The sequence below is a fragment of the Capsicum annuum genome, chromosome 10 (genome assembly GCF_002878395.1).
Source record: "Capsicum annuum cultivar UCD-10X-F1 chromosome 10, UCD10Xv1.1, whole genome shotgun sequence".
Lineage (NCBI taxonomy): Eukaryota > Viridiplantae > Streptophyta > Magnoliopsida > Solanales > Solanaceae > Capsicum > Capsicum annuum.
This window is the reverse complement of record NC_061120.1, coordinates 27,664,899-27,690,862: the sequence shown is the minus strand read 5'-3', so window position 1 is coordinate 27,690,862 and position 25,964 is coordinate 27,664,899. Positions and strand designations below refer to the sequence as shown.

The window sequence follows — 25,964 nt, the reverse complement described above, 5'->3', positions numbered from 1 at the left end:
ACGACGCGGTGCAATCACGTTGAGCTTCTAGAATTGAAATCCAAACACGACCCAAACATCGTCTAAACATTTCAAAACTTCCCCGAGATATGCTCCTTACACCCCTGAATATGAATCAACTTAAAAACCATCATCTCGGAGCCCGTAAGATCAACTTAAAAATCCTCGAAGTTAAGAGGTCAAAATAAGGTTAAGTCTTCAACACTTAGTTAAATTTTCAAGATTTAAGCCTCTTATGCATCACTAGGAGTTGAACTAAACTAATTCTAATAGAGGGTATTACTAGCATGTTATGCTTTCCTAGGCCAACAGAGAGAAGAGATCCTTCATCCAATTTATTATGCCAGCATGCCATTAAACTACACATAGAAGAACTACATAGTTACAGAGCAAAAGTTGTTTGTGGTGGTTTTTGCTTTAAAATATTCCGATCCTTTTTTATTGGGACTAAAGTTATAGTTCATCTAGACCATGCAGCCTTAAGGTGTATCATGTCAAAAAATATGCCAATCAAGATTGATGTTTTAAGTGCTTTTGCTGCAAAAATTTAACTTTAAGGTGAAGGGCTAGAAAGGCATAAAAAATAAGTTGCAAATCACTTGTCTAGGCTTGAGGAGGAGGCAATGTAGAAAATAAGGGATGAGCTTGAAGTAGATGATACTTTTCTAGATGAGCAGGTCTTCACAGTATCTCAAGACTTAACCCCCTGGTTTATTGATTCGCCAACTATTTAGCAAGTGATCTTGTCTAAGAAGACCTTTCCTTCCAGCATTACAAGAGATTTATACATGATGTGAGGAATTTATTTTGAGATGAACTATATATTTTCATGGTTTGTGTGGATGGTGTTATTCGAAGGTATATCCCTGAGGTGGAGATGATGGGCATTCTTAAAGTTTGTCATTCATACCAGTTTGGGGTCATCATAGTAGTACCTGCTTAACCTACAAAATTCTATAGTGTGGGTTTTACTGGCCTACAATTTATAAAGACACTCACTATTTTGGGCACTCCTATGACCAATGTGAGTATCAAGGCAATATTTCATGATGCCATAAACTACTCATAACACCTATCTTAGAGCTGGAGTTTTTTTATGCATGGGGGATTGATTTCATTGGACCATTCATAAGATGCTACAGCATGAGGTATATTTTGATAGTAGTTGACTATGTTTCAAAAGGGGTAGAGGTAGTTTTGCTTCCAAATAATAAAGGCAGAAGTGTCACCACATTTTTTAAGAAAAACATCTTTTCTTAATTTGCACTCCACAAGCAATTATCAGTGATGATGGGTCTCACTTTTGTAACCCTCTATTTAAAGCCCTGCTTGATAAATATGGTGTAAGTCATAAGGTGGCAATACCTTACCATCCTTAAAAAATGGGCAAGTTGAGGTATCCAATAGAGAAATCAAGTCTATATTGGCAAAGACTATGAATGCCAATAGGACTGACTGGTCTAGAAAATTGGATGATGCATTGTGGGCCTACCTAATAATTTATAAGACTCCCATAGGTGCCTTCCCATATCAGCTCGTATACGGTAAGACATGGCACTTATCGGTCAAACTTGAGCAAAAGGCACTATGGGCATAAAAAAGATAAATTTTGTGTGGCATGATATAGTGTAACACCCGTATTTTCCTAGCATAATCTAACTCCCAGTGCATAAGTATTCGTATATAAAATTTTCTTAAACACTCATTATTCTTCAGTTTAGAGCCTTCCATTGTGTAGGAAATTTAATTAGCTTTTCAACGATATAAAATTCGCCCAAATTTGATAACCGGGTAAGAAGTTATGGTGATATTAAGTTTAAGTCATTAAACACTGTCATTTTAACCCTTAGCACATCGCGTAGATAGCCCAAATGACAATTGTCATTTCCAGTATGACTCCACGATCATGGAGCATCATGGAGCAGGCTAAATTCCTTTTTGTCAATTTCAAATGGGATTTTGCTAAGTTCGCATGTTGCGGAGGTGGGCAGAATGGCATCCAAAGCTATACCGCGATGGCACCGCATTGCGACTTTTGTCCAGGCCCCAGTTTTCCATTTTATAGTGGCTTGGCGCGATAGTGGCGCATCGCACCAAGGCCAAAAATCAGGATAGTCAGTTTTTAGCTTCCGTTTTTAAATTCGTTCAAGGGTATTTGGGTCTTTTTCCAAAGCCCTAGTTAACCTAAAACACGAAATTCAACCCCTAAACACCCTAAGTAGTCATCATTATTTCAATTCCTCTCACAATAAAAAATCTCTCTTTCTAGAACACGAAACCCTAACTCTCAAATTCAAGGTAATTTCTCAAGAACTCTCAATTAAACCTCCCAAATTCATTATTCTATGTATGTTAGATGTTCATCCATGGATTCTTTTCATCCATGGAGTTCAAGTAACCTTTTTAATTATAAAGTTATAATCTTTTTTTAAAGTTGTTTAATTTTAAATTATGATTTTCATCCATTAATCTCCATGAACTTTGATTTAATACCATGATTTAATGAAATCATTGTTGTTATTCTATTCCTCATGTTTTAGTGTTATCATTTGTTGAATTAAATTATCACTTAGTGTTTTCCATAATGATTTCATGTCAATTATGCCAGTCCTTTAGTAATTCTATGATTATTTTAAACCATGAACTATAAGTGTTTGATAAAATGCCTACAAGCGCAATTGATTTAATAAGAGTCTTTATGCTATGTCCTTCAATGTTTTAATGTCATGCTACTACAATTATTTTGAGTCCTGGGGGTATTGAATACCCGAAATCATAGTCATTTACTTAATGTCTCAGTATCTTCAGAGTAACTTTAGATAAAATCCTGAGAATTATCAGAACAGTCATATAAACTCAGAATAATCTAGTGTTTCAGTGTCATTCAGTTGGGAGTAGGATTTACCACCGAGAAAGTTTAGGGATAGAGGCTTCCCCATCAGTTAGGAAGAGTCGTTAGTAGTAGTCCCTATACTCTAGAACTACGTAGCCATCATAGGATATGAGTAGTCACCCGTCATATTAGGCTTGACTATCTTGCAGGGGACACCCGTCAGTTCTAGATTGACACCCTTAATCCTTTGGACATGATATTAGTTTAGTGGATCCACATAGCCAACGTTAGTATCTGTGGAACGGTATTAACACCCTTCTAACTGGGGTTACAGGTTGGACCCCAATTAGCTCAAATTAGGGAATGTCGGTTAGATGATACCTCTCATAGTCTCAGATATAGTCTCATTTACAGTCCCAACTCAGTTATTCAGTCTTAGTATTGTTTGACCAAAACATATAAGTTTCAGTTATTTTTAGTATTTCAGTTTGCAAATTTCATCCAGTTCATGTCATATGCTTGGTCATGCACCCTCAGTGTCTACAAATTTTCATGTATTTTTAGTATTTTATAGACTTTCATGCATATTCAGTATCTACAGATTTCATATTCTATATTCAGCATTCCATGCTTTACATATATATTTAGATAGATCATTACTCATGTTCATGAAACCTTACATGTTAGCCTATCTCATTTAGCATACCAGTACATTCAAAGTACTGATCGCATGCCTTTCTTTTACGCTGTGATGTATCATATCATAGGGGCTGACACTTAGTTCCTGGATCGCACTTAGTCCCTCAGATTCTCAGCAGCACAGTAGCATTGGTAAGTCCTCATCACCCAAGGACAGGCTATATTATTTCATGTCCTTATTTTAGTAGTCAGTAGAGTTAGTTAGGGCCTATCCTATCAACTCTCAGTCAGTCAGTCTTAGAGGTTTTTCAAACATTACAGTCAGTTAGTTGTTTAGTTTATCAGTACTTTATCAGATTTAGATAATCATTTTCCTAGATTTATATTACATTTTGAATTTATATATTTAAAACCTTATGGCACTTCAATTATTCTTCCAAAATCCATGATATATTATCCAGTGCTCACAGAAGGTACCAGCTTATGGGTTAGCTTGTGGTCCCTCGAGACTGTAAGCATCATGTAAAGACTAGAGAGTAGTCTCAGGTTGCTACAAACTTAGTATTAGAGCCTAAGGTTTTAAAGTGTCCTAGAAATTCTGAAAGTCGTATCGAGTAGAGTCATGTGCATGGGTGTGTAGCGTACCACACTTGTGGATGAGAGGCTACAAGGTATTTAGGAATAGTTTCTCTTCTTTCAGTATTTATGTCATGCGATTGAACATGATCTCGAGTTAAACTCTCAGTCTAATCTGTTTCTTTCTTCCGTTTACAGAACATGCAGACCCAAGAAGAACAAAAAAAGAATAGGAACTCAGCCTGTCCCTCAGCCCATCCAGGCAGATCCTCTAGATGAGCATATCTCTCATGCAGAATTTAGGGCTGCATTCACTACTCTAGTAAACTCTATAGCAGCACAAAATAAATGGCCAACCTCTATTCCATCCAACCCAGTGGCCAATACTGTTGTAACTAGAATCTGGATTTCACCCGGATGAATCCTCCTTCTTTCATGAGATCTAAGTCTGAAGAGGATCCACAGGATTTCTTAGATATGGTTCAGAAGGTAACGGATGCTATGGGAGTGACGTCTAGTCAGAGTGTAGAGTTGGTTGCATATCAATTGTAGGATATAGCACATACTTGGTTTAAGAAGTAGAAAGTTAACAGGGGTATTGATGCAGGGCCTATAGAATAGGAAGCGTTTGCCCCAACTTTCTTGGACAGATTATTTCCATTAGAGCTGAGAGAGGCCAAAGTATTACAGTTCATTAATTTGAGTCAAGGAAGCATGAGTGTGAGGGAGTATTCTCTGAAGTTCACTCAATTAGCTAGATATGTTCCTCGTATGGTAGCTAACAGTAGGTCCAAGATGAGTAAGTTTGTGTCTGGCGTATCTGATAGTGTGGTCAAGAAGTGTAGGACCATAATGCTGATTAGTAAGATGGACTTATCTATGTTGATGGTTCAAGCTTAACAGATAGAGAAGTAGAAGATTAAGGAGAGGGACACAGGAAATAAAAGAGCTAGGAGGGGTAGTTTTAATTTCAATCAGCCAAAGTTAGAAGGTGGTAACCGTCCTTAGTTTCATCAGAGGTCTCCAGCCCCAGTACCTTCTTCAGCTAGTGCCCCAGTACCTAAATTCAGAAATGACAATAGAGATAGGGCACCAGGTTCTAAGTCCAAGGTCAGTGTTAGTAGTGCTCGTACCAATTTTTTATGTCAGAAGTGTGGCAGACACCATCAGGGCAAGTGTAGAGCAGGTAGTGATGTGTGATTTGGGTGTGGTAAGCCAGCCCATCAAATTCGGAAGTATCGGGTAGTTGATCAGAAAGGTAGGGGTTCGTGCCAACAGGGTCAGTCCCATCAGTCGTCAGTTCCATTTGGTTGTCCAACTCAGCAGGATGCCGCTACCAGTGCTACTAGTAGTCAGAGTCTAAATAGATTATATGCTCTTCAGTCCCTCCAAGATCAGGAAAATTCTACTAACATAGTTACTGGTACATTACAGGTCTTTCACTTACATGTTTATCCTTTACTAGACCCTGGAGCTTTTCTTTCTTTTATAACTCCATATATAGCTGTCAATTTCAGAGTCAGCCCCAAAACTCTAGCAGAGCCCTATTTAGTGTCTACCCAATAGGTGTTTCCATTGTAGCTAGGCAGGTATACAAGAACTGTTCGATCATAATATCTCAAAAAATTACTTCAGTTGATCTCATAAAGTTAGAGATGATGGATTTTGATGTTATTCTTAGCATGGATTGGCTCCATTCATGCTATGTCTCAGTTGATTGTAGAAACAGAATAGTTCATTTTCAGTTTCCAAATGAACCAATTCTTGAATGGAGGGGTATTACTACAACTCTTAGGGGTCAATTGATTTTGTACCTTAGAGGTAAAAATATGATAATAAAGGGATGTATTTACCATATCGTGCGAGTCAAAGACTCTAACTCAGAACCTCCAACTCTTAAGTCAATCCCAATAGTAAATGAATTCTCAAATGTGTTTCCTGAAGATCTTCCCAAAGTTCCTCCCGAAAAGAAAATCGACATCGAAATAGACCTTCTCCCAGATACTCAGCCTATAGCTATTCTGTCATGCAGAATGTCTCCAGATGAACTCAAAGAACTAAAACAATAGTTAAAGGATCTCCTAAAGAAGGGATCAGGCCCAGCGTCTCTCCATAGGGCTCACTTGTTCTATTCGTGCGTAAGAAAGATGGCTCTCTCAAAATATACATAGACTACCGTTAGTTGAATAAGGTCACAGTCAAGAATAAATATCCACTTCCTAGAATTGATGACTTGTTCGATCAACTTTAGGGTGCCAGTTACTTTTCCAAGATAGACTCAAATCAAGCTATCATCAGCTTAGAGTCAGAGAATGTGACATTCTAAAAATAGCTTTCCGAACTAGGTATGGTCACTTCAAATTTTTAGTCATGTCCTTTGGTCTTACAAATGCCCCAGCAACCTTCATGGACTTGATGAACTGAGTGTTCAAGCAGTACTTGGACATATTCATCATAGTCTTTATTGATGACATTCTTGTCTATTCTCGTAGCGAAAGTGATCATGCAGACCATCTCAACCTAGTAGTTCAGACTCTTGCCCATTAGTTTTTCGCTAAATTAAGTATGAATTCTGTCTAAGATCAATAGCATTCCTTAATCATATTATTTTTGGTGATAGCATTAGAGTTGATCCTCAAAAGACGGAAGTGGTGAGAAACTAGCCTAGACCCATCTCTCCATCAAATATCAGGAGTTTATTGGGTTTATCTAGCTATTACTGTTGGTTTGTTGAGGGGTTTTCTTCTATTGCATCCCCCATGTCTAGATTGACTCAGAAAAAAGTTAAGTTTCAGTGGTCAAATTCATACGAGATGAGTTTTCAGGAGTTAAAGACTCGACTCACCTCAGCCTTAGTCTTGACTCTACGAGATAGTTTAGATGGTTTTGTTATGTACTGTGATGTATCCAGAGTAGGTTTGGGTTGGGTCCTCATGCAGAGAGGTAAAGTCACAGCCTACGCCTCCAGATAACTTAAGTCTCATGAGAATAATTATCTGACTTGTGATCTTGAGCTAGCAGCTGTAGTGTTTGCCTTAAAGATTTAGAGGCATTACTTATATGGGGTACATGTAGATGTGTTCACAGATCACAAAAGCCTTCAGTATGTGTTCTCTCAGAAAGATTTAAATTTGAGTCAAAGAAGATGGTTAGAGTTATTGAAGGATTATGACATGAGCATTCTGTATCATCCGAGCAAGGCCAATGTAGTGGCTGATTCTTTTAGTAAAATATCTATGGGTAGTGTAGCTCATGTTGAGGATAGTAAGAAGAAGTTAGCTCAGAAAGTCCATCATCTTAGCCGACTAGGTATTCGTTTACTTGATTCTGCAGAAGGTAGTGTATGGGTGCAGAGTAGCTCAGAGTCATCTCTAGTTTCTGAGGTGAAAGAAAAGCAGAATAGAGATCCCAGTCTAGTTAAGTTGAAAGAATTATTCAAAAATTAGAAAGTGGAGGTTTTCTACTAAGGGAGAGATGGTGTTTTGCGTTGTCAGGGTAGATTATGTATGCCTGGTGTAGATGATTTGAGGCAACGAATTCTTGCAGAAGCACATGGTGCGCGTTACTCTATTCATCCAGGGTCCACTAAGATGTACCATAATTTGTAGGAGATCTATTAGTAGAGTAGGATGAAGAGAGATATTGCATAGTTTGTAGCTAAGTGCTTTATATGCCACTAAGTTAAGATTGAGAACCAGAATCCTAGTGGGTCCATGCAGGATTTCAATATTCCCATATAGAAATAGGAGGAAGTGAACATGGACTTTCTGATAGGTTTTCCTTGCACCCGTCGTTAGCATGACTCTATTTGGGTTATCATAGACAGGATGACCAAATCATCTCATTTCTTGCCAGTCCATACCTCTTACTCAGTCGAGGACTATGCCAATATCTATCTCAGAGAGTTTTTTAGGTTACATGGCATTCCCTTATCTATCATCTCAGATAGAGTTACCTAGTTTACCTCTTACTTTTGGAATTTGGTACCCAAGTCCACTTCAGTACAACCTTCCACCCTCAAACAGATGGTTAAGAAGAAAGGACCATTCAGAATCTCGAGAATATGCTGAGTATGAATTTTTATTTTAAAGGTAGTTTGGATGACCATTTTTCTTTGATTAAATTCGCATACAATAACAGCTATCATTCCAGTATCCATATAGCTCCGTTTCAGGATTTCTATGGTAGGAAATGTAGATCTTTAATTGGTTGGTTTCAAGTAGGTGGGGTTGTAGTAGTAGGGCCTGACTTGGTGTTTGATGCGTTAGAAAAGGTTCAGTTGATCAGAGAAAAATTTAAGGCTGCTCAGAGCCAATAGAAATCGTATGTTAATGTGAGGAGAAAGGATCTCGAGTTTGATTTCGGTGATCTTGAGTTCTTGAAAATCTCTCCTATGAAGGGAGTGAAGAGATTCAACAAGAAAGGGAAAATCAATCCCCGATATATCGGTCCCTTTAGAATTCTTAGTCGTTTCGAAAAGGTAGCTTATGAGCTTTAGTTGCCTTCATATTTAGCCTCAGTACACCCAGTATTCCATGTCTCTTTAGGGAAAAAGTGTATTGGTGATCCAGCTGTAGTTGTTCCTTTAGAAAGTGTAGATATTCAGAACAGTCTTTCCTTTGAGGAAGTTCCAGTCGAAATTCTTGATTATCAAGGTCCTAGACTAAGGAACAAAGAAGTTTCACTAGTCAAAGTTTTTTGGTGGAATCAGTCCGTTGAGGGAGCCACTTGGGAAGTAGAGGCAGATATGCGGACCAAGTACCCTCATCTTTTCTCCGTGAATTTAGATTCAATATAAGGTTCCAAATCTTCTTAAGATGTTTCTCTATCAAACTCAGTTTCAGTTGTACATCATTTTCATGTCAGTCGTGCATTCATGAATCAGTTCAGTGATGCATTCCATGCATCAAAAATGCATATCCAGTGTGTAAGCTGAGTCCAGCAGTTTCTCTCAGCTTAACTAGTTTCATTCGAGGACGAATGACCCCAAGGGGAAGATGTTGTAACACCCATATTTCCCTAGCATAATCTAAGTCCTAGTGTAAATGATCATTATTCTTCAGTTTAGAGCCTGCCATTGCGTTGGAAATTTAATTAGCTTTCCAACGATATAAAATTTGCCCAAATTCGATAACTGGGTAAGAAGTTATGGCAATTTTAAGTTTCAGTTGTTAAACACCATCAATTTAACCCTCAGTGTGTGGCGTAGACAGCCCAAATGACAATTGTCAATTTCCAATGTGACTCTGTGATTATGGCACACGTGGAGTAGGCCAAATTCCTATTTATCAATTTCTAGTGGGATTTTGCAAAGTTGGCGAGTCACGAAGGTGGCCAGAATGACATCCAAAGCTATACCGCGATGGCACCGCGTCGCAATGTTTGTCCATGTCCCAGTTTTCCATTTTCTAGTGGCTTGGTGCGATAGTGGCGCATCGCACTAAGGCCAAAAATCGGGATGGTCAGTTTTCAACTTCAATTTTTAAATTCATTTAAGGATATTTTGGTCTTTTTCCACATCCCTAATTAACCTAAAACACAAAATTTAACCCGTAAACACCCTAAGTAATCATCATTATTTCAATTCCTCTCATAATAAAAAATCTCTCTTTCTAGAACAAGAAATCCTAGCTCTCAAATTCAAGGCAATTTCTCAAGAACTCTCCATTAAACCTCCAAAATTCATTATTCTATGTATGTTAGATGTTCATCCATGGATTCCTTTCATCCATGGAGTTCAAGTAACCTTTTTAATTATAAAGTTATGATCTTTTTTTAAAGTTGTTTAATTTTAAATCATGATTTTCATCCATTAATCTCCATAAACTTAGATTTAATACCATAATTTAATGAAATCATTGTTGTTATTCAATTCCTCATGTTTTAGTGTTATCATTTGTTGAATTAAATCATCACTTAGTGTTTTCAATGATAATTTCATGTCAATTATGCCGGTCCTTTAGTAATTCTATGATTATTTTAAACCATGAACTATAAGTGTTTGATAAAATGCCTACAAGAGCAATTAATTTAATAAGAGTTTTCATGCTATGTCCTTCAATGTTTAAATGTCATGCTACTACTATTATTTTGAGTCCTGGAGGTATTGAATACCTGAAATTATAGCTGCTTACTTAATGTTGTCTCAGTATCTTCAGAGTAACTTTATATTATATCATGAGCATTATCAGAACAGTCAGTTAAAATCAGAATAGTCTAGCGTTTCTGTGTCATTCAGTTGGGAGTAGGATTTTAGCACCGAGCGAGTGTAGGGATAACGGCTTCCCCGTCAGTTTGACAAATTCACTAATAGAAGTCCCTATACTCTAGAACTACGTAGCCATCATAGTATATGAGTAGTCACCCGTCATATTAGGCTTGACTATCTTGCAGGGGACACCCGTTAGTTCTAGATTGACACCCTTAGTCCTTTGAACATGATATCAGTTTAGTGGATCCACACAGCCAATGTTAGTACCTGTGGCACGGTATTAACACCCTTCTAACTGGGGTTACAGGTTGGACCCCGATTAGCTCAAATTGGAGAATGTTGGTTAGATGATACCTCCCACAGTCTTAGATATAGTCTCAGTTATAGTCTCAGCTTAGTTTTTCAGTCTTAGTATTTCTTGACTTTGTATACAGATTTCAGTTATTTTTAGTATTGCAGTTTGTAGATTCATCCAGTTCATATCATATGCTTGGTCATACATCCTTAGTGTCTACAAATTTTTATGTATTTTTAGTATTTTACAAACTTTCATACATGTTTAGTATCTACAGATTTTATGTTCTATATTCAGTATTATATGCTTTACATGTATATTCAGATAGATCATTACTCCTGTTCATGAAACCTTGCATGTTAGCCTACCGCATTTAGCATACTAGTACATTCAAAGTACTGGTCGCATACCCTTTTTTTGCACTATGATGTCTCATATCATAGGTGCTGACACTTAGTTCCCAGATCGCACCTAGTCTCTCAGATTCTCAGCAGTACAGTAGCAATAGTGAGTCCTCATCACTCGAGGACATGATATCTTATTTCATATCTTTAATTCAATAGTCAGTAGAGTTAGTTGGGGCCTGTCCCATCAACTCTCAGTCAGTCAGTCAGTCTTAGAGGCTTTTCAGACATTACAGTCAGTTAGTTGTTCAGTTTATCAGTACTTTATCAGATTTAGACAGTCATTTTCCTAGATTTATATTACATTTTGAATTCAGATATTTAAAACCTTATGGCACTTTAGTTATTCTTCTAAAATCCAGGATATATTATCCAGTGCTCACAGCAGGTACCAGCTTATGGGTTAGCTTATGGTCCCTCAGGACTGTAAGCACCGTGTAATGACTAAGGGGTAGTCTCGGGTTATTACATACAGCAATGTCGAGATTGAGCAAGGTAAATGAGTTAGATAACAAAAAGAATTTGAGCTCGGTGATTTAGTCTTGTTGTATAATTAAAGGCTTCACTTATTTCTTGGTAAGCTGAAGTCTAGGTGGTATGGTCCATTCACTGTGGTTCGGGTATTCCCACATGGTGCTATGGAAATAAAGCGTGATGGTGAAGTCCCATTTAAGGTGAATGGGCAGTGGGTGAAGCACTACATGGGAAACCTTGAAGAAGTGAAAGTGTGTATTGAAGTGGACCTTGGTAAAGTCTAAGTAGCCAAGGCAGCTGAGTTGTGCTGCGATAGTAAATCAGATATTACTTGGGAGGCAACCCAGGGTAAATTCTTTTGATCAATACACGAACACCTAGTGCGTCCTAGGTATGTCCTAATTCGATTGCTTTGTATTATTTATACACACTGGGGATAGTGCATAGTCTTTTAGTTGGCGTGGGGTATACCATAACCACCGCGGGTTTTTGTTATCGTGCTTCTTTTCCTATCGTCCATGGTATGGTTGCAGAACCGACATATATATATATTAAAATTATGTCTTATTGTGTTTTGTTTCGTGTTATATTGTGTTTTTGTGTAATTGTAAGATTGTTGAGTATTTAGGACAGTTGTCGTATTTTTGTTAATTTTGAGTAAAAGATAATAACCCTCCAAAAAATTATTTTTAGAACTGAGTGAATGTATATATGTGCAACGATTGTGGATCTTGTTATGGTACTAGGATTAGGGCATGATAATCAGTGTTAACTTGTGCCTGAATTGAATAGGTAGTAGTTTGTGATGTGACCTTGTGTCATATGTGTGTGAGATGGTACTTAGTTTTCTTCATGTGCTAAATCCAAAACTTTCCCGGTTAGTCTTGCCTAGGTTGTAGGATAGTCGGTTAGGAAAGGATCATAGGTTGGTTTTTTATGTTAGTCTGCTTTTAGCTTAAATGAACTTCCCTATGTGAATAAGTATCCTTTGATTCCGATTTTTTAGCCTTGTAGCCTATTTTTCTTGCTACATCTTTCACCTTTCCATTTGTATTACAATGTACCTATTTTGGCTCTGGTCCTCCTTGGACATTATGTACCTCAAATCAGGCAAATAGCCTAAGTTAAGGGTGGCTATCATAGGGGTGCGTAATATAAAGTGGGTATGAAGAAGGATAAAATAAGAGAAACAATATTAAGGCTGGGTGTGGTAGAAAAAAAAAGAAAAAGAAAAGAAAAATATGAAAAAATGAATAAAATAAATCACACCCAACCTGAATATACATTAAAGAATAAAAGGGAGAAAAAAGGATGGAATAAAAAGAAAATTGATTAAAGTGTGGACCCCAAAGTTAGTGTAGTTCCAAGAAGGCTTTGTCGCTTGATATATCCATATGTATCATACCATTCCCCCAAGCCTACATTATAAGTCAAATAAAGTCCTATAATGATCCTAAATTGACTTTATGAAAGCTAAGGTAAAGAAAATAAGGGCAAGCCTATTGTATTTGATGGACATTAATGTAACTTCTCTTTTGAATGTGAGTATCTCTTGACCGTCCATGCATTTTCATGCATTATTTCATATGAGTGAATGGGACTTCTTTGTTGTGAGGGCACATGGATTGTATTGCTAGTTATTTACTTATTTTGGGTAGTGTAACTTGTACATATACATGGTGGTCTATTGCTAATGTAATTTCCATATCTTCATTCCTTTGTGTGACATTGTTGTGCTTCATGTATACACACAGTTGGTGTTAAAGTGTTGATATAAGAAGGGGTAATGTGCTTGAGCTTAAAGCGATGATCGACCGCCTTGGATAGCTTAGATTCTCCTAGTTAATTGTTGTATTTTTATTTTATTTTGTTGTGTTGCCCGAGGAAATGCAAACGTTCTAAGTTGAGCATATTGATGTGCTATGTATTTATAGCACTTTCGACGCTTAAAAAAAATAAAAATATGCAAGTTTCTTAGGTCGTTTTGTGAGATATGATGTGTTTTGGATATGTTTTGTAGGAAACCAGGTTTTGGATGCTAAACTGAAGAAAAGGATGAAAAATAAAGTTTTCGGCTACTTACCGTGGTAATTCTGGGCTAAGTACCACCTACCGGGGGGCGTAGGTGCCCAAAGTAGGTTCAAAACTTGAAGTTCATAGGATCAGATATAGGAAAAGAAGACTCTGGCACTTACATATGGGCACATACAATGCATAGGTGACCTTAGTAAGTGCCAAGTCTAGAGAACTTCCAGAGCTGTGCAGGAGGTCCGTTACTTACCTAGGACCACCTACGGTCCGTAGGTGGCCTAAGTAAGTGGTCACCGACCTTAATTTTCCTTTTTCATTTGGGTTTTGACTTTTAGGGTTTCCTTGTATCCTATAAATACCCTTTTGACATTTTGTAGTGAGTTTATGCACACTTAACAATTACAAACATATATTTGATTCCAAGATTCGAATTTTGATCTTGGGATCACTCTATTGATTTTCGTTGATTATTCAGTTATTGACTTTGGGTTTTACTTGTTGATTATTGTGATATTGATTTAATGTCTTCAATTATGAATTCCCTTAATCATTTCATAAGTATGAGCGGCTAAAGCCCTTAGCTAGGGTTGTGGAAATCCTGATATATTAATGAAGTAGCGAAGCGCTAAGTTATTTTGAATTAGCATTCTTGCATGTATTGTATTATCTTTAGTTTAATAGATGTTTTAGCAATTGCAAACAGTAAGATCATGCCTAAAATATCACTACTTATTCTACAAGAGGAGTAGTGACTAGTAAAAGATAATTACAACAGTAATTTAAAGATTAATTGTTGATCTAGGATAATCAGTATCATTTATGTAAAATAGTTATCTATTATATAATAACTTGAGACTCAAAAGGTAATAGTTAACTGGGATCTAGGATAAGAGATAGTAATGTGACACCTTGAGACTCAAAAGGTAAAGGATGAAATCCGTTAATGAGTCCACAAGACAGTTGATGATACATAACCTATTAGATGCTGCATGCAAAGTACTGGGTTGGTTCAATAAAGCACGATAATACTACTGAGTTGAGAAGTCAGGGGGAGCACAATCCTAGTATTCGTTTCTTACTGATTATAAACAAAATTGAGATTTGCTACTTGTTCGAGATTATTACTACAATCCCATATTTACTTTTAGTTTTGCCCGTTGAGTTCAGCAAGCTAGAGATACAAATTTGAGTCTTTCCTGTGGGTTCGACCCCAACCTAGTTGGGTTGCTTTACTTGACAGCGATTGTGTTATCCTTCAGTTAGAGGTGTAGTTTGAGCGTTGATCAGAAAGTTATTTAAAGGAAAAACTTGAAAGGTGTTATGTGTGTTGATGTATTTGGTTTCTCCATAAGCTATACTGATCTTATTTCATGGTTTTCTTTTACTGAACATTGTTTGTATTTTACAGTAATGAAGAACCCACTAATTTGGTCAAGCATTAGGCAAATCCTAAGGTTGCTCCTATTATTGCAAAAATGATGGGCAAATTTGGTAGAAATTAGTTAGCAGTTTTGGGCTTTTATCAATGGTATATCTAGATTTTGATCAAGAGCATGTAATTTGTCAAACTTAATTTTACTGAGTACAAAGTCATGCCCCAAATACAATCCAAGTTTACGTTCAAACTAATTGTTATGCATTGCCAATCAAGTTAAATTGATGTTTTTATAAATGACTTGTTATCGTTAAGTGTTAACTACTAATTTATCTTTCCTACCTGTGAGTGTTATTCTGCTACACAAAGTTTGCTTTAAATTTTGATCTTTTAGTTGTTGTAGCTGTCTAATTGTTGGTAGTTTAGACTAACTATGACGTGAACTTCAGATCTTAGGGGCTGGTTAATTGATTCAAAATATCGTTGTTGCCATAGCTTGGATACAATTGTTTGAGACGTATTTGCTTTATGGAACTTGTGCAACATAGACAAGTTTACTAGCATTCTTGCAAATTGAGGGACTGTAATTTTTTTGAGTACTTTTTTTATTAGTTGATCGAAAATTGAGTCGCTAAGGAATAAATTGATAAACCAAAAATTAATAAAAAATATCTTATTAATTGGTTATTGGTCTAGCATATTTTAAAATCAAAGACTGATAAACCGAATCAATAACACATAAAATCGAATTAAACCGATCGATGCATACGCCTAATCAGACATACTATTTGTTGTTTGCAAATGTACTAGATTTCAGTCAGCTTCTAAAGAATTCATTTAACTATTGTAAAATGTATTATTCGATGTCTCATTCGTACAAGTTCTTATAGTCTATGTATTCTAAATCTAATGGCATTGACCTAAAAGGTTTTTCAGATGCATATTATAGAGGTGACAAAGTTGATAGAAAAAAGCCCTAGCGGAACTTGTTAATTCATGAAAAAATCTCTTGTCTCATGAAATAGCAAGAAATAAAATTGTTTCTCTATCTACCATTGAATCTAAATATATTGCAATTGAATTGTTCTGTGCTCAAATTCTTTGGATATCTCATCAATATTGCAATTATGACATCTCTCCATTTTTCTTGGCAACCTTTTCCTCTATTTTTATTTTGTTTCACATCCCCTGTCCCTCTATATATTTGATTCTTATTTTTTCCTCCATTCTATCTCTTCTCTCTCTGTATATGGCTAAAGTTTCTAAGCATTCATAACAATGCAATTGAAAGAATTCTCATATCAAAGAAAAAGGAAAAAAATTTTCACCAGTCCCTCTTGACTCCGACTTATCCAATCAAAATCTTCCTTAAGCCTTTTCTAATTTCTCTTGTTCTCTTACTGGTAGCATCCCATTGTTCTTGATGTCTTTGAGTGTTCTAAAAAGAAAGTTAAGTTTGATTTCAACAGTTCTCTGAATATCAAAATTAATTTTTGAAGACCATCAAACGAAACTCTCTTTCACTCTATGAAGGAACTATCTTTTGTTTTCTGATAGAATAGTTGATCTGGATCTCTTAGAATCTTTGCATTATCTTAAAAAATTATTTTCTGAATTTCAATATTGGGCAAACATCTTTGTTTCTACTCCTAAGCGTGCCTATGAGCCTCATATCCGTTTGTTTATGAAAATATTTGTTCGATCAGATATAGTAAATTTGAAACCCTTATCATAGGGAAATGAATTTTTCTTGAATGTGCAATGTTCGATGTTATCTTTGACATTAATTGCACTGGTTTTACTACTTCTTTACAAAATACCTGGTCGTCTGACTTTGATATTTTTTTTGAGGATGTTAAGCGTGCATTTGCTTTAGATAATTGTGATTCTCTTCCTTCTGCTCTTGGTCCTAAACACTTATCTTTTAAATTTCGTGTGGTTAGTCATATTGTGGCTACTACATTGTTTTCTAGGATTGGTCTCTCTCCACTTTATCTCAGCGAGACACCTTACTCACTTTTTACATTACTACCCAGCATAAAATTAATTTATCCTTATTTATTCTTAACTACATGATTGAAGTATCCTTTGACCCTTCCAGTATACCTTACGGTCTCGTCATCACTTGTATTCTGAAAGCCTGTGATGTATTTCTTAGGTGTTGTTCCTTCTGTCTCTGTAAAGCAATGTTATAATGCGACCACGTTTGGTAGTTTGAGTTACATTTGATTGATGATGCATGGATTCGTAAGTCTGAAAATTGTTAGTTGGTACTACTCCCTCTCTTAAATTATAATTCTCTCATCCTCCTCAAGCCCTTGGTGTCTTTTCTATGGATATGGAACTCCGTTTGTTGGAAATCGACTCCAATCTTGATAGCTTAAAAGATCTTCTGTTGGCCAGTCACTTTCAGCTTGACAAGATAAAGGATACCAGTAAAGAAACTGGAACTGATGTTGCTAGGCTTCATGTCAAATTGGATCAAGTTATCAAGGAACCAACAAAGCTTGTACCTAAGATTCAGATACTGACACTCCCTCCACCACCGTTGTCACACAATTTATGAATTTGAAAGATGCTACTGCTCTGACCCTGACTTACTTTTTCCAATACCATCCTCCTGTCACTCTCTAACTTCATTTGTGGACACTGTTTTTATTTTTCATGTATATATGGGATTAAGCTCATGAATACTTTATTTTGTCTTGTTTTTAATAGTCCTTTAGTTATTATTTTGTCGGTGCTTCTTCCTTTTTGATAGATATCAAAGGGGGAGAATACTATGGTTTTCACTATGCAGGACAAGTCGACAGGATAAAGGATCAAGGATCACCCACTCGGGGGAGCCAATGCTATGACTCAGGGGGGCCTAAAAAGAAAAGTTATCCTCATCTATCAGATTTTTGTCATCCATCAGAAAGCGGAGATTGATAATATTAAATTTTGATGAATGATTTGGTGATTGATTTTATTGCAGGAATTTAGAAAAAGAATATGCAAATATCTTCTAAGTCAATGCTAAAAAAGGAAGAACCAGCTCAACAGCTTTTAAAAAGGAAGAAAGATTCTGTGCATTAAACGGAGAGAATATCTCATGGAATTGTCGCGTCTATCTCTATTTACGCTTTACTTAGTTAGATTTTCATTTCTAGTTTTTACTTATTCTTGAAAACTGAATATCCATTATTCCCTTTCCTAAGAAAAAAAAATCTTTTGGATTGCTTTCTATACCTCTTCCAACAGCCAGTAATAGTTCAATCACTACTATTTAAGCAGTGGAAGACAAAGGAAGAGATATAATTTTGTCTTAACCTTCTCTAGATTTTTGCTTTACTTTATTCAATCATTGTATTCTCTTGAAGTTTACTGTGTATTCAAAAAGAGAGGAGAGAAACACATAATCGGTGAGACATTGTATCAAAAGTGAGAAAAAAGAAGAGTGTGAGTCATAGCCAAAAAGTTTGACTCAATCATGTAACTTGATTTGATTTACAAAAAACTAGTAGAATCCCTTGAAATCTAAAGGGACTAGAGTAAAACCTATTAGAGCTACCAACCAGTATAAACTATATGGTGTCATTTCTTTTCAGCACTTTATTTTCTGAACTTTACTTTTCTGCTTCAATAATCGATTGTCCGTCCAAGCGAGTCGACTGTCAAATCGAAAAAGAAGCAATTCACCCCTCTTACTACTTTCAGATTCTTTTTGCAGCCAAGATTGAGAACAAGTGCTGGTTCATGAGAATTCAGCATGATGAAGGGTTGTTCGATGGATGTGGTGTCGATTTGCTCGGAGCTGTGTAAATCTTCATACGGTGTTCTCCTATTAGGCAGTGTCATATGAATTTTCAGTTTTACGTACTTATAGGATATTGGTACTACATTTCTGCTTGTAGCTGTGCAAATTTCCAGACGGTTTTCTGCTATTAGTCGGTGTCATATGAACTTTTAGTTTTACGTACTTAAGGATATTGGTACTACATTTCAGGAAGTATTGAGCCTCGCATAATGATTTGTTGTATGGTTTTGAATAGACTTCCGAATGAATACGATTGATATAGTCATATGTTTTTCTTTGAATACAATCAGATAGTACAGTATTAATACTCAGACTGTGTTTATTGAATATGTATACAATCTAAGTTATGCTATAAGATAGCAAAATCAATGACCAAGAACAGATGAATTCATTGAACATCGACAGTAAATAAAGTTAAACAAATTTATCAACTCATATATACACAATTATTTGTATCATCAGAGTCTATACATACATATATCAAACACGATTACAAAAACTTGGAGAAGATATTTGCACCATTGAAATCGACAAATTAAGGTTTCACTCAATCCTAAATAACTTTGTATAATTGCTGATGAAGGGCAAGCGAGAAATTTTGATAAGACTTGAAGAACTTGCATTTGGGAATTCGTCTCCGAGGTTGGTTAGAATATTCAGGGTTAACGTTGTAGTAGTGAAGGTTGAGTCCTGTTTCATTATGGTTAGATATTTTAGGGAGTGATTTTAGCTCAATACCTACATATGGTACATCCTATAGCAAATTAAAATGTAGCTACGAATTGTAATTAAGGAAAGCGAAGCTAAGGAGACTGATTTTCACCCTAAAGTTAGTTGTTTCTGAAATTTTCTCTACTTTTTATCTTAAGTGCATTTCTGTGGCTGTTTTGAGGTAAGAGAGGAGACGAACAAATTATAATAACTCTATGAAGGGATATGCTGTTCCTGGAACTCTGAAGTGTCTCAAATACCCTGAAAATATCACAAGGATAGCATCGGGTTTCATGTTATTATTGCGTCTTTCAATATCAGCAGTGACGTAAATACGACAGTAAAACTTCTTATATCCTGATAGAGCAGTGCCCTAGGAAATGAGTGAGAATCGCGTACAACAAAACCTATAATCTCCCCTTCTATCAGATATATAACATAATGGAACATTAATTTGACATTTTTTTTATTTTTTATTTTTTTTGATAAGGTTAGTTTGACATCTCATGGGGCAAAAACAAAACTGGAAGGAGCAGGCAATTTTTTCTGTTGTAAGTACTAGGTCAATTAGAGTCTGTTCTTCAATGTAGCTCCACTCCTAAGGTGTTGTGCTCCATAGGCCACAGTTGAACCTACTGTTGTCATGGCTACTAGCCAGCTGCAACCAAGCAAGATGGAATTGAGTACTACATATTTGTCAAGAAATGAAACAAAGAGGTACTGATGTAACTCACCTGAGATAAGTGATATATGTTTGAGTTTCCGCATTACCCAGATCCGGTTGAAGGAGAGCTGCAGCAACGAGGGCCAATTGCAAAACTGTATTTACCTGTACATATTGGAATACTTGTTATGAACTGGAATACTAGTTTGGCTCTCTATCTCTACGAGGTAGGGGTAAGGTCTGCGTACACACCACCCTCCCCAGACCCCATAATCCTGGATAAGTTGCTAGTCATGAACTAGAAAATGAACTCTGACCAAATTTGCAAGCATGCTTTACTAATCATTTCTCTCAGAATGACCTCTATCTTTTTTTCAATCAGTGTGACCTCTCCCTCAATCTCACTGACAGATTGAAAACGAACACTTGATAGAGTAAATAGCCAATACAATTCATCAACCTTGTTAAGACACTTTTAGCCATATTTAAGAAAGCTCCACTTTCCTCAATACACCACTAGACAATGTCTTAGATTAGGTCCAAATATTTTGCAAAATTGTTCATTCAAAATTACAAGCTATCCTCTCAGTTATTCCTTGACAATGTTGCTTAAAGAGCTTCGACTGAATGATAGGTTCAGAGGACATGTGTTATCTATACCTTGCTTATAAAAAGAGGCTCAACTTTCTGAGGACGGGCACCATCAAGGTTGAAGAACTCATACCAGCTTGACCACTGCAAACAATGTTAAACCATATGAGCAAAAACAATACTGCAGAATACTATAACAGAATCTAAAAGCAGAGAGACAAGTCACCTTCCACTCTAAAATGCTAGCTCTTTTATATACCGCACCACCAACAAGGGCCACATCACGCAGCACAACCAGGGAAACTAGTCCAGCTTCACAGCATAAAACCAAGAAAGTAAGTTTCTGAAAACGAAGTGCAATATTTCATCTTCATTTGGGAAATCCACATATAATTAGAGATCCAACTAGGTAAGCAACTCATCTAAACGCTTTTTGCACTCAATGTACTTTAGTAGATATGCGGCTGAAGGACCCCAACAAGCAGTAGCATTACATATGGATCACTGTCATATCTCTTATTTAATATTTCGTTCAATCGAGCCTCAAGAGTCAAGCCAGGGAAATTGATGCCGTATAAGCAGTGTACATGTTTCAAGAGCACGAATTGATCATCAGATAAAGGAAAATACCAAGACATGCGACAATCTAGAGAACTGTAATCCTAACTTAAATTAGTCAGTGGATTTAAAGGATCAAATTTTAGATCAGAACTAGGACTTATAGTCTATCCGAAAAAAAAGAATGAGAAATTCTCATCCTTCAACCTTAATAATGACAAAGAGAAAAGGAAAAGCTATAGGCAAGACAAAGCCTGTAATTAAGGCTCAGATTTGTATGCAACATATCAGTTTTGCCAAATACAGGTAAGGATCTTTCTTGCTCTTATAGAGGTTAACTTAGACGTTCATAGTATTAACTACAAGGCATGAAATCTGATATTTAGAATATTATATTACGATCTCAGGGTGATTTTCCACAAGCCTTTCAACAATAAGGGGCAGCCTGGTGCACTAAAGCTCCGGCTATGCGTAGTCTGGGGAAGGGCCCGACCTCAAGGGTCTATTGTACGCAGCCTTACCTTGCATTTCTGCCCGAGGCTGTTTCCAAGGCTTGAACCCATGACCTCCTGGTCACATGGCAGCAACTTTACCGGTTATTCCAAAGCTCTCATTCACCAGCCTTTCAACAATACAATCTAAAAAGTGCATCGCTCAAATGAACTTCAAGCAATGGATAGAATATTCAATAAAACAAGAAAAGGACTAACATTAACTTTCTTAATGGACAATTCCAAAGTAGGTGAATGATCCACAACGGCGATACAGAACTAATCAGAAATGTAGATTAAGCTGCTGTTGTCACATTTACATTAGGCCCGGTTAGAGACTCACATGACAGCTTAAGGATAAGTGTAAGATTTATAAAGATGAATAAAAATATAGTATTGGAATGAAATATGCCTGAATATAGTAGATAGATTCAGAGAATTCATGCAGCCAACTCTGTTTTTTATTGGAAGATAGTCGGTGATGGAGAACTAAAAAAGCATCCTTCAGTCACCTGGAAAAGAGTTTATGGAGGAAAATCCAAATAGGACATGAACTTACGATGAAGAAGACCCTTGTCTACCATTGCCAGAGCGACAAATGCAATAAGAACCTGTAGGTATAAAAGGTATAGTGCTAAGGCCAAGAAATAAGTATCTGACATCCCAAGATAAGAGATATTTATCCACAAAAGAAGCAAATAAAAAAAGAGAAACAAGAAAGAAACAGGGATGACCACAAATAAATTCAGTAAAACAATGAAGAAAAGATCAACGAACCACAAAACCAGAACTATGTTCGCTGGTTAAATCAACAAACCAGAAAGAAGAGAAGCTTAAATAGTTACCTTGTCAGCAAGAGGATCAAGATAAGAACCAACAACGGAATTTATTCTCATCCTCCTCGCCATAAACCCATCTAGCTACAAGGCATAGAGTGAAACTAAATTAGAAAGCTGAGCTTAACTCCTTTTTAAGGAGAAGAAGAATGGGGCTACACACCCAATCAGTTGCCCCAGAAACGGCTAGCCCAACCAATGCAGGAAGATACATATCCTGTATAATCATCCTGCAATATTTAAACAGCAATGGAAATTAAAGGAGTATATGTTTGATTTGTAGCTTAACTACAGCAGAATGATAACATAGTGTCAGTTTGCAGTCTAAACGCTCTGTGGCCTTCACATACAGATTTTACATAATAATTTAGCCTGCAAGCTATGCGTATGGCACAACCATATTCAGGATAACGCAGGTGGTCATGTTCATAGAATTCACAATATCTAATTAATCATAAGCAAACATAATGATTGACCAAGGAAGATAATTAGTCTCCTACTACACTTCAATCCTTAGCACAGCCAGATCCAAGAAAACCAAGATGATCATGTTCACGGCACTCACATGATCTAATTTATAATAAACAAACATAATGATTACAACAATTCCTTGGTCCCAATAAAAAATAATGCTCAGCAAAGGAAAATGACAAACTCAATTATTGCTTGTTCCTGTACTAGTTCCTGAATACTTTCAGAGATTAAATGCAAAGGCATACAGCCAAGTGCATAAAATATTTGTGGTCTCTTTGCTGATCAAAAAGAAAAGAAAATTATGGTCTTTCACTTTATCACTTCTCTTTCAAATTTCTTATTCTACAAGTTCAATTAGCGCTAAAATTAACTTGAACTAAACGCCCAAAATCATCCGAATCATGAAATATAAATGTCAAAAAATGAAATGCTTCTGCATTCTGCAATGAAGAAGTACTTTTTGCTGCAATGATGAAAGTAAATGCCCACGAGATTATAAAAGGATCATAGGCTCACTTAGTCTCTCTAGGTTTATCTTGTATGGTGCAAAATGTTAACAGAAATGTTTTCCTTGATGAAACCATTTTCTAGTATTTGGTTGTGTCAAATTACGAAAAATATATTTCCCACCAAGAATGTAAAAATAACTTCAGCCACTTATGATCAAAAATCATTTTCCTTCAAAAATATCACAACTTTAACTCTATATCCAACATTTAAAAGTTGTTGTCAACCTTTAATTATCCAAAAAATTACCAAAATACTATCATAATACATGCTGAAGTATCCTTTTATAATTAGCATATACTCCCTCCATTTGAATTTATTTGTGTTACTTTCCTTTTTAGTCCTTTTTCTGTTTTAAATAGAATGCCTCTTTTTACTTGTAGACAACTCCTAGTTCTAACTTTCCACGTGGCATGTTTAGCACCACAAGACCACAAGATTAAAAGACATTTTGATAAATGCTACTCCCTCCGTTCCAAAAAGAATGACCTACTTTCCTTTTTAGTCCGTTTCAAAAAGAACGATCCCTTTCCCTTTTTAGCAACTTTTTTGGCATGTTTAAGACCACAAGATTGAAGGGCATTTTGGTACATTTGACATATCTTTAATTTACTACCACAAGATTCAAAAGTCTTCTTTATTTTCTTAAACTCCGTGCCAAGTCAAACTAGGTCATTCTTTTTTAAATGGAGGGAGTACATATCTTTAGTTTAAGATGAAAAGATTCAGAAGTCTTCTTTACTAACTTAAACTCCATATCAAATTAAAACTAGACAGATAAATTAAAAGGGAAGTGGTCTTAAACAAGCCGTGTAGTAAGTTAAAATTAAGGAGTTTTTAAAGAAGAAAAAATACGTCCTTTAAATGGGCCAAAAAATCAAAATAAGACGAACAAAAAGGGGTGGAGTATTTCCTTTTATACGAACGAGCCAAACATTTTATTTTCGATAACCTTAGTATCCGGGCTAGCTTGCGTACGACTAAACTAATTCCATGGAATACATGCCACCTCCCACCAACAACGAGTATTCAGTAACTCGATCAATCAAAGCTAGGATTGAAAAGAAGAAGTCACCTGGTTTTTTGTCTCCACTGGATATGAACCAAGACCTCTTGGTTCTCACCCACTTCATTGATAACAAGGCCACACACTTGGAAAATGAGCATTTCAATGTAATAAATTTTCCTCCATACAAAATGTAGGTTGCATAAACTATTGCAACCAATTCTCAGCTAAACAAAACAAAAGGGAAGTGAGCCACAAAACTATCCACGCAAAGACAAAACACTAGGTGATTTCTTCCCATCTGTTCTAGCAATGGTGGGAAATAACCGAGGTGCACTAAAGTGGCTCAGACAGCACAATTATATACTCACCCCACCCCATTTTATGTGGCACTGTTTCCTTCTTATTCCGTCCCCAAAAAAATGTCACCTTACTATAATCAAAAACACTTTTAACTTTAAAATTTCCATTTTACCCTTAATGAATATGATTTACAACCACACAAAAACTTCACAATTGTTTTAGACCATTGTTCTCTTAAACTTCGTTCCAAGTCAAGCGATACCATCTACAGTGGAATGGAGGGAGTAAAAACAATATAGTTGCATAAGGTATCCAATTCACAGCTAAACAAAAATAAAAAGAGAGTGAAAACTTACCATGCTAGAAATGGACCAGAGATCATTCTACTCAACGAAATCAAATTGGGCAAGTTAAGGAAACTATCCCTAACTTCAACAGCCAGCTGAGACGAAGACTCTTTCCATTGCTTATCATTCTTCTCCTTTTCCAATCTACGCGGCGTCGATTCGAAGCATAATTTGTACGTAGTCGGAAATTGCAATCTAAGAGCACTAACTCCAGGAAAAACAAGAACAAAATCCGATTGAAGATGTAAAGAAGTTGCCGACTGAGAAAGTTTACAAGGCGGTGAAGATAGAAAAAGTGGACAGAAATTAACGGCGGCGGTTAACGGAGAAAGGAAACTGGGACGGAAGAGGAAGTGGCGGCGGCTCCGGTAAGAGACGAAAGGATCAACATTAAGTAACGGCGTTAATGGAATCGTTGATGATGAGAAGGTTCTAGAAGAAGTGAGAGAGTTGGAATGGAACTTTCGATTTCGAGATATTAGGGCTTGAATTGATTTGAAAATCGTCATTGATGTGTAGCATTTTTTCCATGCATACATGGAAGGTTTACTAGTGAGGGTTTAGCGAAGAGTAGTACGACGAAGTGAAGGAACTTGACACGTGTTAAACCAAATAAGTAGCCATTTGGTCCTAGTATTTTTATTTTAAAAAAAAAAAATTATTTTAGTGAAAATAATACTGTTTAATCATGAAAATTTTAAATATAATTTAAAATTGTATTTTAAAAAGTAAAAATAAAAAAAAAATTATTATGAAATATAAAGCAAGAATAAGAAAATATAAAGTAAAAACAAGAATAAATGATAAAAAGAAGAGAGGAGACTTCTTTATTTCTTTTG

General features: G+C 36.2%; 1 protein-coding gene across 1 annotated transcript; it reads right to left on the bottom strand.

The window, feature by feature from the left end:
* Positions 1–19,579: 19,579 nt before the first annotated feature.
* Positions 19,580–25,738, bottom strand: LOC107845658 (cardiolipin synthase (CMP-forming), mitochondrial). Its single transcript, XM_016690088.2, has 8 exons — positions 25,135–25,738; positions 22,652–22,718; positions 22,498–22,572; positions 22,212–22,263; positions 20,830–20,915; positions 20,673–20,747; positions 20,083–20,177; positions 19,580–20,006 (listed from the first exon to the last, which is right to left on the bottom strand). Exons 1-8 carry the CDS (start codon positions 25,662–25,664, stop codon positions 19,916–19,918), a joined length of 1,071 nt encoding a protein of 356 aa, XP_016545574.1. The 5' UTR covers positions 25,665–25,738; the 3' UTR covers positions 19,580–19,915.
* Between the last annotated feature and the right edge of the window lie 226 nt (positions 25,739–25,964).

Bases quoted from the DNA above. Each gene is read 5' to 3' on its own strand.
- LOC107845658 (XM_016690088.2), bottom strand. From the start codon at position 25,664: ATGTATGCATGGAAAAAATGCTACACATCAATGACGATTTTCAAATCA. The intron at 20,178-20,672 runs GTATAGATAACA...CAATATGTACAG, and splicing joins AGCCTCTTTTTATAAGCAAG to GTAAATACAGTTTTGCAATT. The intron at 20,007-20,082 runs GTGAGTTACATC...GCTTGGTTGCAG, and splicing joins ACATATATCACTTATCTCAG to CTGGCTAGTAGCCATGACAA.